The sequence below is a fragment of the Maylandia zebra genome, linkage group LG20 (assembly GCF_041146795.1).
Source record: "Maylandia zebra isolate NMK-2024a linkage group LG20, Mzebra_GT3a, whole genome shotgun sequence".
Lineage (NCBI taxonomy): Eukaryota > Metazoa > Chordata > Actinopteri > Cichliformes > Cichlidae > Maylandia > Maylandia zebra.
In genome coordinates, this window is record NC_135186.1 from 33,903,026 (window position 1) to 33,916,352 (window position 13,327).

At 45.8% G+C, this 13,327-nt stretch overlaps 1 protein-coding gene across 5 annotated transcripts in view; it reads right to left on the reverse strand.

Moving 5' to 3' along the window:
- Window positions 1-421: 421 nt before the first annotated feature.
- The window catches only part of ccdc120a (coiled-coil domain containing 120a), a 38,677-nt gene continuing 25,771 nt past the window's right edge, over window positions 422-13,327 (reverse strand). For all 5 annotated transcript variants that reach the window (XM_004568151.4, XM_004568152.4, XM_076878359.1 and 2 more), the window contains 10 exons: window positions 13,065-13,250; window positions 12,794-12,911; window positions 12,577-12,704; window positions 12,118-12,231; window positions 11,759-11,900; window positions 10,011-10,067; window positions 9,132-9,228; window positions 8,173-8,963; window positions 6,589-6,865; window positions 422-6,003 (listed from right to left, as the gene is read on the reverse strand). In XM_004568151.4, coding sequence (XP_004568208.2) covers window positions 5,898-6,003; window positions 6,589-6,865; window positions 8,173-8,963; window positions 9,132-9,228; window positions 10,011-10,067; window positions 11,759-11,900; window positions 12,118-12,231; window positions 12,577-12,704; window positions 12,794-12,911; window positions 13,065-13,112 — 1,878 coding nt within the window. In that variant the 5' untranslated portion in view covers window positions 13,113-13,250 and the 3' untranslated portion in view covers window positions 422-5,897. The remainder of the gene's footprint in view (window positions 6,004-6,588; window positions 6,866-8,172; window positions 8,964-9,131; window positions 9,229-10,010; window positions 10,068-11,758; window positions 11,901-12,117; window positions 12,232-12,576; window positions 12,705-12,793; window positions 12,912-13,064; window positions 13,251-13,327) is intronic.

Below are 13,327 nucleotides of genomic sequence, written 5' to 3' on the forward strand. Positions count from 1 at the left end.
AGCCTGGTTCTACTGGAGGTTTCTTCCTGTTAAAAGCAAGTTTTTCCTTCCCACTGTCGCCAAAGCGCTTGCTTATCGGGGACCATGTAATTGTTTGGGTTTTCTCTGTATTATAGTAGAGTCTACTTTACAATATAAAGTTCCTTGAGGCAGGTAAGACTGTGTCCTTAGACATTTTTTGAGTCCCTACATTGTCAGTATTATTTTACTGTGCGCGCAGTAAAGTTGTTTCAGACACACTGAACTACAGATGTCAGTGAATTTTCTTTTCTCAGATCATTGTTGGCATCGTGATGTTTGCACACTTGCATTTACTTGTGAGAAACGAGTAAAAACAGCCAGGAAACAAGAGGATCTAACACTTACTCCCCTGTGTGACTGCGCTGGAAAAAAAAAATCCAACAATAAAACACTGCAGATCTAAAGGAAGAGAAATCTTTATTTAAAAAGCACCTGCTGACAGCCTCAGGCTTTATTTACACCAAGCTTCATTTCCATCATGAAACATCAGAAAGAGTTCAGAGTGGAAAAAGTACAAACGACCAATAGAAAACCTTTTTTTAAACAGAGTTACTGTACAGCAGAAAAAAACAGACTGTACACAGTGCACCTGAATGCATCGTAGCAGAGCCACAGTCCACACAGTGGTACTACAGCTGGTCCTGGACCTGAACTGGGACACAGAATGGCAGCAGGAGGCCCCAGAGCAAAGAGCTGTACTGGAGACTAGTACAACTTCAGCAGTACAGGAAACAGAGCTTTAACCTAAAAATCCAAGTACTTAACTCAGCTGGAGGAAATTTTCTTTCATACTGAGACACAGAAAGAAAGAAATGTTAAATCATCAAAATACTGTACAGGGTTTGGTTGAGAGAGGCTCCACTGAACCTGGACATCAGCACGTCTGCAGTCCTGGTCCCTGAATACTAGCACTGCACATTACCAGTACTACAGCAGGAGTACAGCACTGCACTCAAGCTAATACTGGTACTGGAGAGTACAGAATGTGACAAATATTCAGACTGGTACCACACCATTATATCCTGGTACTGCAGTATGTTTAGTGGCGCTGCAGTATTATGTACAGGTAGAGCAGTACGGCAGCTCGAACAGTCGTGAACACGCGTGCTGTATTTACATCGTATCTTCACATGTTTCTGCTTTGGTGTGAGCGTGGAGTGAGGAGAGGGGCATGCTGAGACTTTCTGAAGCCGGAGGGTCACATGACCAGACTTCCAGACAGAAAAATAAAACTATCCAACACCCTGCCTGGATCTCTGGAGGTCGGCGATGCTTACGCAAAATATGACTGAAACGTTTTGCAAACGTGCCTAAAAAATGCAAACAAATGGCCCTGATTTGGATTTGGCCATTACCCACTCCCAGGTCAATACAACATTCCCAGTCTCTTCCGAATCACCTGCTGCTGAATTCCTTAAATTCATTTGGTTTCCATTGAATGTTCTCCCTCAACAACGCTTGATAAAATATGATCCTTGGAGACTGGAGAGAATATGGGCAGGCCTGTTAGTTTTTAAAGAAAACCAGGCGTAGCTCATCCTCCTAACACTGTGGGCTCTTCCAGTAAAGACACTATTTGGACTATTCTTACACTGCTGGAAATAGATTTATTCTCGTGCTGAATGCACCCTACTGTTAGTTGGTCTATTCAGCCATACCCACAACCCATTATCGATGACTTTTCCTAAGCAGCTGGCAGGTTAAATACTCATTCATGTCTGATTCAACAGTATTAGAAAATAGCCTGAAGCTTCAGCTTCATAAGGCACCAAATCACTCTGGACTGTCTCAAAGATGGCTCTCCTACATGACACCAGACATCCAAGAGCTGGAGCAGATTAAAGACCACTTTATGTATTTGGGTAAGTCCTGGAACAGTTCTGGGCTACAGGTCATGTGTGAAAACTGGAGATCCAGCTCTCTCGATCCTCAAAATTAAAGTTGACGTTTGCTCTCTGAGCAAGTTTGAGATCCACACTGAAATCAACAGAAGAGCGCTGGAAACAGGATAGTGCTAAATGGGAGAAGCCTACATTAACTGGGACGACAGCCAAACTTAAATCAGATATGATTTTTGCTTTTGTGATAGAACACAAATTTGATGTTTTCACCTTTAAAATGTCTTAAAATCTTCTTCTAAAGTGAATCTGTGACCTGAGAAACTTTCTTTGATGTATCGTAACCTCTCAAGTCTCAGTCTGATCTACCGACTTGGTCTGAGTTTGTCGTCATATTGGGTCATGTGACCGCGGCTTCATTGTGGGGGAAGCTGGAGGTCAGGCCGGTTTCAGTGAAGCTGAATTTAAAAATACAAAGCTGGGACTGGGTCAGGCAAAGCTGCAGCTTATGAAGACAACCGCACGCTGAAAGACGATCAATAAATACAGACAGTAGGAACGTGTGGACACAGATCCTGATCAATAACTTATGGATTAATAACACTGACTTCACAGCGCTGAAAAAGCTGCATTTCATTCACGGGCATTTTTATAAAATCTTTTTTCTGGAGCAGAGTACCAAAAAAACAAAAGAAAAAAACTGAATAAATTCTAATTCATCGATTAAACAGTCACTACTGTGACGACTGTGACATTTCCTGATTGTCGCTGCAAATGCTTTTTTTTTTCCTGAAAGAGCGATAAAATTTGCAAAGGGAAACTTGGAACAGCTCCTCTTATTGCTTCAGTCGTCCTGGACTTGGAGTCCCGGTCAGCTCAGCAGGACAATGGCTTCACTGAGGGCTCCGAATGGGGCAGAAGGTCTGAGTGGTTCTTGCAGCTTTCCAGCTGCTGATGCTGTTTCTCCACATCTGGATCTCATTTAAACCACAAATACAGAAACCTCCAAAGCGATCCCTCTTAATCAATCGAGTGTCTGATCAAACAACTCCTGGTTCCCTTAGATGTGACTATTTTCGTCTTTCTGCGAGAATAAACTGTGTCGCAGCTGATGACTGTTTCATTATGGATTCATCTGCTGATCATAATCTGGATTCACTGTTTAAAAAAACATGAACAACAAAAACTGGGGAGGGGTTTCCAGTGCAGGAACTACGGGTAGCTGTGGGGTATTTTCCTTGAATTGGTGCCTCATTCAACAAAGAGCCTTTACACTTCCTGTTAATGCAAAACCCTCAATGAATGGGAGTCACCGGAGCCAAATCGCTTAAATATTTATTAACTCTTCTTCTGTAATTTTCACAAATGCAAACAACTTTCTCAGCTGTCACTCTGCTAATGTGTGCCAACTGGTCTGTTAAGACCTTATGAAAATCTAGAAGCAGCTGTTTGTGGTGCATGAAGGCGACTCATCTCAGGAGGCTGCCGAACACCTAATAACTAAAAAAAGATATTTTACCACAATCCAAAGTTTCAGCTCCATAGAAAAGAGTATTGGAAACAAATGAGAGAAGCCTTCACCAAAGGGGATGGCAGCCAAACTTAATTAGTGTCTTTTGCTTTTTATAGGAACAGTAGTTGAACATTTTGAGGGGATTCTTGTGATGTCTTGGTGTTCTACTGATGTCTAATGATAAACTGAAGACTTCCCCTTTAACATTTCTAAAAAGGATCCTCTAAACCGAATCAGTGACCTGTGGAAGAGCGCCATAGAGCCCCACTCATTGTGGGCCATCTCAAGCACATTCCCTAAAGGAGGCGTTTACCGACCTTTGTTTTGCCCTGAAAGGAGTCTTCCAGGTGTGGTTCTGACAAAATATGTGCTAGTCGTTCAAATTCTAGGTTCAGACTACAAGAGTTTAAGTTTCCTTTGTCACATTTGTAAATTACTCTCTGGGGTTAAACTGCCTGGAATGGGCAGCTCGGAGGCCACGATGCACCAGAATTCATGCATCGGCTAAAGCGTCGACTTTGCACTCGGGAATTAAATACTGGTTTATTTGTGATCTGACTGAGCTGGACATGGGCTGAAGTCATAGTAAAGCTGTGTGAGTTGCATGTGTGAAAATGGCTCTTTGATAAGAAACAGCTGCCAGGGGTTAAAATAAAAATAAACTTTCTGCGTTTGTAATTTCTCACTGCAAAGTGCTGCTAAATGTAAAAACTTTACCATAAAACCTCTCCGGTGTTCCTGCAGTGGAAACCAACAAACTATCCAAACCTTAAAATGATTAGAAGTGAATTACTAAAATGAAAAGTGTCAGATATTCACATTTCAAATCCTTCGACTCGGTTAAAAAGTCGAGTTTTCAGAAACCAAATGAACCTTTCAGCAGTTTGTATCGGCTTTTAAAGTGTCCCGTTTGCAAGCATCCTCGTTTCCAAGTATCTAAAGTTGTCAGATAAATTAACGCGTACAGAAAATATTTCCCTTTTCGGAGGAAAGGCTCGTGAGTACGTCAGCTTCTGTGAGTCCCTCTGCAGCAGTGAGGTGGGAAGCTCCGTTTACTTCAGAGGATTTATTCTGTTCACGTTTGGTTTCTACTCGAGGGCTTTGCAGCTGCTTAAAGCCACAAACAGCAGCAGCGACAGTTCAGCTGGTGTCAGTAAACTCGGTGCTCGAGTTTTAGTGCAGAGATGTTGAGTCCAAACCGGGAGAACGCTGGAGAACCTCACCGCGACGCTCCCTGCCTGGACTCACCTGAGGGATCGACAGGTCACCTGATCAAGTCACCAAAAAGTTCTTTTTGCGCTTTGCTGGTTGGCTGCAGGTAGCTGGTGATGTCATCTGTCTTCAGAGGAGGTACGTCCTCCTCGTTGGTGTTTTGAGAGTCTGATTGTCTAAGCACAGTCTGAAGGGTGTAGGAACAGAGCCACGGACACCTTGTTCAGTTTCTGCTTTAATCTAAAACCTTTCAGAAAATGGCTGCATCTCTGAAAGGACTCCAGAAGTCTTTGTTCTAGCTATCCCAGAAACAGGAACCTGTGAGAGACGCCGTATCTCCATCTTCAATCTGAACGCCTGAGAAATAACGACTTCCACAAAAGCAGAGAATCGTCTTCGGCTCGTCCATCTGCAGCTTTTAACAATAAATCTTAAAATGTATTTGGAAAAGACGCGTACAGCATGTGGCTGGTGTTTCAGCATCAGTCTGATGCCACCGTAGGAACCCGGACCTTCCTTTCTGAACAGTTACGGCTGCTTTTGGCCAATGATCATCGGGCTGAGTTCGTTTCTCTGAGAACTGCGACTCCATTGAGCGAAGAGAACCAAAGATTTGGCCACGACCATTTACGTCGCTTACATGTTAGAAACTAAAATCCCTCAGAGTGAAGTAGCCGTTAGGATAGTTTGAGAAATCTCAGGGCAGGTCGTGCATGTGAACATCTCTAATTAGTCCAGAAATGTAGCATCTTCCACAGCAGATGACACTTTTGGTGGCAGTAATCAGGGCGAAGCAGAACGAGACAGATTACTTTCTGAATCCAGACTTTAATGCCTGCAGGGGACAACTGTCAGAGGAAATCGCTCAATCTTCTTCTTTGCAACACAGATTGCTGCAGGAACTTTTTCCTGTCATTAGTTCCTAGTAGAACTGATGTTTCTGGAGAGTTTGGTGGAAAAGCAGCTGTTGACTTAAAGTCCATCCCTGATAGAAGAAGTTCACCGAGCAGAGCAGCAGTGACCCGAGCAGCGAGGAGCAGGTCCAAGGAGGGAGGAGGGTTGGACCTCCTCCCTCCTTGGACCTGGTCTGGGGTTTGGTTCATTTTTACAAACAGAAGCTCGACCCTGAGGGCAGACGAGGACGAGGCGGGCGGGGTTTTCCATCCTGTACGATCAGGAACTTCCATTCATCAGTACCAAGGTGTGTTTGATTCAGACACCTGGACACGCATTCCTTCATACTGCTCATCCCAGGAAGCCAGCCTGGAATTAGTCCCTTTGCCTGCCTCTCAGCATCGTGATTGGTTGCTGAGTCAGACCAGAGTCCCAGGAGACGGTTGGTCCATCGGCGGATCTCTGAGAGGGACTTCCTGTTTCTGAGCAGGAAACGAGTCGTGGTAGAGCGAGCCATCCACAGACCTGTAGGAAGGACAGAAATGGATATTTACCCACACAGCAGGAAAGTCTTCCTAAAAGTCGCCTCAAACTCATTGCGCTGCTTTTGTTTGACCTTTTAGGTACTTTAACATTTGTTCTCATTTTAAATATCACTCTTGCAGCTTCAAAACAAACATTACTGCTGAACAGAGGATAAGAGTTCTTCAGGGTTCGGACCGACCGCGGTGACCAGCAGGTTGGAGCGGATCTGTAACGAGGAGGCTTCAAGGCTCAAAGCTGAGGAGAAGCGCTCTCTGCTGAATACGTTTTGACTAATTTACACTGATTACCATCATCGAGCTTGAGGATAGTCATGTTGGAAGATCTAAGCAAGTTTTTGCTGCCGTGTCTGGAATAAAGAACCTGCTGTGATCAAAGACGAGTCGGACGCTCCGGCTTTCAAAGCAAAGACTAGAAGTGAAGAAAACCCGTGCTTCGAAAAAAGGATCCAGTAGATTTTAGCAGGTTTTTATGATTTTAATCTACTTTTAGTCCGGACACATTTGCGTCTTAAACTATGTAACAAACATCTGAGTATAAAGGGGGGCGTGGTCATCTGACCCATACCTGCCGTGCAGCGGGTGTCCGTGGAACGTGGCTGAATGCGGCAGCGTGTGTTTGTGATGCGGCGCAGCGTGATGATGATGATTCGTCTCCGTCTGATAGGCCGACTGCTGAATGACACCGTGTGTCGTCCGTCTCCGCTGCAGAGCCCCGCCTCCTCCCGCCTGACCTTTGACCCCTCCATTCATCTTACTGCCGTTGGTCCCTGCGGTCACCTTTCCATTGGCCTGGTTCTGGTGGGAGGAGCCTAAGGTGTTCCTTAGGTACCAGTCCCTCAGACCTGTCAATCACACATCAACAGCTCATCACAGTTTCTGCTCCATGGAAACTTCTCCCATCACCACACTCAGAGCAAGTTTCACTGAGCTGACTGTCTTTAATCGTCAGCCATCTCAGCAGGTTCAGTCCAACCTCTGAATCCCCTGCAGACTTTAGCTGTGTCTAGGTAGAAGATATGGTTTAAAGACTCTCAGTATAACCACAGTTGTTAATGACACCCACATCAAACCACAGTGGTCTGTTGCACTGTTACGTGTACTGAACCTTAGATTACACATTTAAAAAAAATAAATAGAGGAAGTCACTTAGCTAACCGATCACTCACTGGTTAGCTAAGCTTCATGAACGGGTTGAGGTTTCACTCTGATTCTTTTGATGGTTACAATCCGGGTGTTTTTAAACCACCTGTGTCATTATGTGTCACCACACGCTCGTGTGGTAACAACTTATCTGTCTGAATACACAAACCCCGTTTTATCTACTAACTCAATAAATGAACATCGGGTTACATTAAACAAGAAGTGAAACTAGAAATGAGGTCACAGAAGGAGTGAGCGCCGTTTACCCTTCTATTTAAACTCTATGGTAGTGCGCCTGAGACTTGATAACAGACAATAAAGTTGACTTGATGCAGTGTAGACAAATTGAGTGATGAAACAAACAACAGGCGGTGACCTCCAGTTTACACTGAGGCAGTCTCCGGCCAAGTGGGAAAGAGTGGGAATAGAATTAGCACCTCCAACTCCGGGACTATGGAGTCCAGGATGAGTTGCTGCCCCAAGTGGAAGAGTTTAAATATCTTGGGATTTAAATAAGTGAAGGGAGAGTGGATCGTGAGACGGACAGAGGGATTGAGAGCCAGAGTAGAGCCCCTGCTCGGTGGCTCAGGATGAATAGGATGCCTTCTGGACACCTCCTAGGTGAGTCTTACCAGGAGGAGACCCTGGAGCAAACCCAGGACATGCTGCAGAATCACGTGAGGTCTAGAGAAGTCTTAGCTTCTCTGCTTAGATGATTGCCCAGAGATGCAAGCGTGGGTAAGCAATGAATGGATGAAGCAAACATATTTGTGTTATTCTGTCTGACTTCCACCAGGTGGCATCACCTCCTCACTGCAGTACACCAGTAGACAGTTTCTGCTGCACTGACCCAGTTTTATCTCCATCCCATGAAACATTCAACACGTTTGAGCTTCACAGCTTCACAGATCAGCAAACATCAGGAGGTAAGAGAGGCTGAGCTGTAAGCTAATGAGCCCAAAGCCTCCGTACAGGAAGTGCAGAGCAGCTAAAGGGTAACAATACTCACCTTCCAGGGCGAGGGCCTTGTGGAGGCTCCTGGTGGCCTCCTCCAGTTGGGAGTCCTGGTTGGGGGGCAGCTGAGGGGGTCGGGGCGGCAGCAGGTGGGGGTGGGGGTCGGGCTGAATGGCGACCAGAGGGGGATTGTGGGTATCAGTCTGGCTCTGCTGCACCGGGAGGAACGGACCGCACGATTTGGTTCGGGTTACCGTGACCCGCCGCTGGTCACCTTGGGGGCCGCGGTAGGTGGGCGGGGCTCCTGATGGCTGCTGGGAGTAGCCATTGTAGACTACCTGCTGCTGCGATGTGATTGGCTGTCTGTGGGGCTGAGAATGCTGTCTCTGCAGCTGCTGCTGTTTTCCCCAAACATAGTCCAGCAGGACATCGCTGTACCCCGCTCCTCTTCCTCCTCTGTCTCCCCTTCCTCCTCCCCTTCCTCGCCCTGCACCTCCCCCTTTTCCTCTCCCATCGCTGACTCCATTATTTGCCCTCGACCGTCCGTCTGTCAGCGTCTCCGAGTTCCAATACGCGCCGGCTGTGCTTGTTCCTCTGGACCCCGGCAGTCCGTTTACCCACAATCCCCCCTGCTGCACCCCAACATCATCCTCAGGAGGGGTGATGCGGTCCAGGAGGCCATCAGAGCTGTTACTACGGCGAGCTGCATTAGCCTTGAGTCCTACCTCCCCTCCTGCTCCAGGGTCAGACGGGCCAGAGGAAGAGGAGTCCTGAGAGCGAGGGGGAGGGGGAGGAGGTTGTGAGGGAGGCAGTGGGAGGGGCTTCTGGCTGTCCAGATGCTCAGTTCTGAAAGACAAAAGGAAATATTTTCAGTATACAGAGGGGAGGGGCTGTTCGTGCTTCCAAAACCAAACATGATGAGGTGACGCCGAACATGAAACCTCAAGAAATCTGTGAGCTCCGATCATGAGATCACAGACCGTGACACAAATGTGGACGTGCTCTGAGCTGTACCTGTGCACGGAGTTCCTCCTGGTTCTGTTCTGATAGAAAACCTCCACCGGAGACCCAGAAGAAACCAGCAGGGGGCGACACTGAGACACACCGTCATCTGCCAGATACATAGACAGAAATTTACTTGTGCTAGAAATATTAACTTTAATTGAAATCTATACCTCAGTTCAACTTATAAAAGCTGTCAATCACTTATATTTTCCTTATGATATTGTAAGTCAGGATAAAGACAGCTGTAACCATGGTAACCGTACACAATGAAGATTATGTCAGATATCACGATGTTTGTAAGACAAGCAGGTCTTATAATTTAAGGACATTTAATTTCGGAACAGTGTAGCAGGGAAAACATCACATTCATAAACACGCCCTTTAAAAAGATCGATAAACCTGCACATTATGAAATAGATAAAATAATTAACTGATTAACTGTCTAGTGTTTGCCTGATGTCTAGTATACAAAATGTCTTATGATAAAAATATAGAGAGAGAATAAAAACATGTGTTAAAAATAAAAAAAAAAACGCTAAATAATCAAAACATCCTATGCCGAATCAGTCTGTTCGCCTATTCACTGCCAGCAGCCGTGCAGTTCTCCAAAACGAGACCAGAACTGCATTCAACTTTTACTGTTATTCCTCCTGTCAGCCAGCTGAGGGCGCTGCAGCTACACTACCAGTTTTACAGTGTGTTTGCTTGTACATCCATCTTTGCGAGGACCACTGAGAGCTTCAGAGTGAGAGCAGGTCCACAGCACAGACCTTCTGTTTCAGGATTACATCAGAATCGGGTTTATGTTCGGGCTCAGGAGTGTTGGAAAAACATTAAGTGATGGTCCTCGTACAGATAGAAGGGTGTGCGCGCGCGTGTGTTCATTACCATTGTCGTGTCCTGTTGAGTCTGATGTCGAGCTGCTCTCTGACCTCACTGTGTCGTCTGGAAACACACACACACAGAAACAGAGTAAGAATAAAAGCAGGAAGACGCTGGTTTCCTCATCTTCCTGAAACAATGGCTTCTCATCTACTGTCAGCTGTGAGTGTCTCCATATGTATGCATGTGTATCTATGTCACATCTATCGCACTGACTGCGCCTTCTGCGTCTTTAGTCCTTTGAAGACCCTCCAAAGAGGACGGCTTTCAGGAAACTGATTAATTTAGTTGTGAGGTCAGTGAGTGTGATGCAAACTCATATCTTTGACTAGAGCTGATTGCAGGGTTTTACTCACTGCGCGAACGTTACATAATGGACTCAAATGAAAACATGTGAGATGTGATAGTAATGATGAGATTACAAAAAGCAAAAACTGTATCCCCCTTCTCTCCTCACGTTGACCAGTCCCAGCCTCTGACCACTCGCATGTGAACAAACCTGCGCAGATAAGAAAGGCCTTCCATGTCCATGATGTGAAAGTTCTCCTCACCTAGGAAGGAATTAGTGTGTTTGGGCATGAGTGAGATGCGAAGGTAATGTCAGAAACCTGTGAAGTGCAGTTTCTGAATCCCTGGCAGGAGTATTCTGTAGACTTTTAAAAGTCAGTCAGAAACATTTACGTTGACTTGGGATTTTTAGCAACATTTTTTTAAACCTCTTGAACTCGTTGCAGAAATCTGAGGACCAGTTTTGGAGGTTGGTGAACCAGGCGATCTGACCAGAGCCTGGCAAACTGGATACATACCAGTCCTCGCATTATTTAGAAAATGGATGCATAAGTTGCAGAGTGTGAAGACTCGTTGCAGGGTTCTGGGGACTCGCTTTCTGATGTATGAGGACTTCTGAGGTAGCGGGACGAGTTAGAGCGGTAATAACACTACCTGCAGAGATCGGAGTACACACTGCACAGGTCTAGGAACTAGTTTAAGAGGTCTAATAACTTTCTAAAGAGATCAGTAAAGTACAAAGTAGTTTGTGCCTCCTATCTGTGAAAAGTGCTGCATAAATTAATACTATTTGCTTCATAATGTCCTGAGACATCTGCAGGAGGTTATTTGATGCAAACCAAATTCAAGTTCATGGCCTGCTGTCACGAGATGCAGGACGTGTTGATGTTGTTGTTGATGTGCCGACAGAGTTTCCAGGGTGACCCGAGTGTATCACTGAGTGAGGTGACTACTCTGAAGAGGATAGTACCCAAACTTCAATCAGGCTTTCGGTTTCTAGAGATACATGTATGTACGTTTTTGATTAGGCCTTATAAACATGACATAGCAACTATACCTGAAAACCTCTCAACTGGAGGATGACAGTATTAATTTTATTTATACAGCACCAGAGCATAACAGCACTTGCCCTGTGAAGTCTTTGTTGTTTTTTGCAAGTGCTCCCCTATAGAAGAACGAGATGGGTCAGGTACCATCTGTATCATAAATGTGTGCCAGGTGAATATGGCAGCAGAAACTGGATACTGTGTGTGTGTGTGTCTGTACTTGTTTAGACATCTTTGTGAGGACATAAATTTGGCATGCTGCTATGCCCACCACTTTGAAGGGATTTTGAGGCTCAAAATGTGGTTTTAGTGTCAGGGTTACAGTTAGGTTATGGTTAGGATTAGGCTTTCATTTTTGATGGTTAGGGGTAGGGAGAGCGCCTAGGGAATGCATGTGTATTGAGTGTGTGTGTGTGTTACCTGTGTGGCAGCCTCTGTGGACAGTCCTCTTCCCGTGGTGTGTGTGTGTCTGCGTGTGTGCGTTGTGCTCAGAGTCGCTGTGTTTCCTCAGAGCTCCGCTGAATAAATTTTTCTTCGGCTTCGAACGCTGAGCATCTTCCTCCTAAAGAAAAAACACACGCAAATACCTAAAGGTCACACCAACACATGCACGCACAGGGATATACAAACAGACTGCCTCAGCTTGAAACACACATGAAGGTCAAAACTGTTCCATCAACAACAAAACAACACACACAGAAACACACACAGAGGGGGACAGTAAAATTCTCCACCACTGTTGAAATTATTTAGAGTCAAATCACTCCTCAGCTCCTCACCTCTACTCGACACTTCCTGTTTCCCTGGCGGGACGTTCCACCTCTCCTACGAACACAGGGGGGCTTCTCCCCTGCCTCCAGGGGGAAATCACTGGGCACTGCACCCGTCAGCTCCTGACCCAGGAAAACACAGGAAAACCCAACTTACAGCTATCTGGCAGTTACTTTAGTCACTGTTAAAGTATAAACTAAGGTAGAGTCGGCTGAAGTAATCAGAGGTTGGGGACTGGATAGAGAAGACTAGTTAGAGACATAAAAAGAGCATCTGCAGAGGTTCAAGCACCAGATAAAAACATCTGAAGACCACGTGGAGAGGACTAGTTGCAGAGAGGGATAAAAGGATTAGTTGGAGAGTGAAGAAGACTAGTTAGCTGCAGAGCTAAGAAGACTTTGGTTTAGGTGGGAATGCACTGTCAGTGTCTTAGTCATATTGTCATCTCTTTTTATGACATCACTTACAGCTTCCTGCAGACAGATGCGTCTCAGCTCAGCCAATCGGCTGCTAAGCAGCGCCTGGAGACTCCGCCTCCTCTCCTGTAGCTCCACCATTCGCTCTCTCTGCTTCCTGTCTGGGCAGGTGAGAGGGTCTGCAACATGCAAGCAACACACACGTAAGAGACAGCTAACAGACACACTCGAGAGTGTAGCATCACCACATGTCAGCGTTTATTCTCACCAGGTGCTGAGATGAGTTGACCTTTGACCTCCATGGCTTGTGTGTCCCATATGCCCTCTCCACCTCCTCCTTCCTCACTACTCGACTCCTGTTCACCTCCCCACACACTCTCTCTCACCTGCAACACGTTGTCATCACAAATAAAGGTTAGTACTGCAAGCTAGCACAGACTTCCTGCAGTCCTGATGACACTGACAAACCCTGCTGCTCGTGTGATGTCAGCGCCATGTTTTGACCAATTAGCCAATCAGAACCTTCGGGACTTTCTCACCTTGCGACTGGGTTCATAAGAGTTCCAGTAGTTCACTCCTGTGGCCATCCAACAGTCAGAACACAAACCACAGCACTGCTTCACTAACTAGGCGTCTCACTGCTCGGTTAGCTGTTAGCTGACGGTGAAGCTGCAGTTCCAAAATGGGCCTGAAGAGGGAGGCAAACAGTCTTCAGCGCTCCTGACCTAGGAGAACAAAAGCACAAGAAGAAAAAGGTGGTAGAGTGAGGACCAATCAGGAAGTCAATAAAAGATTATAAGCT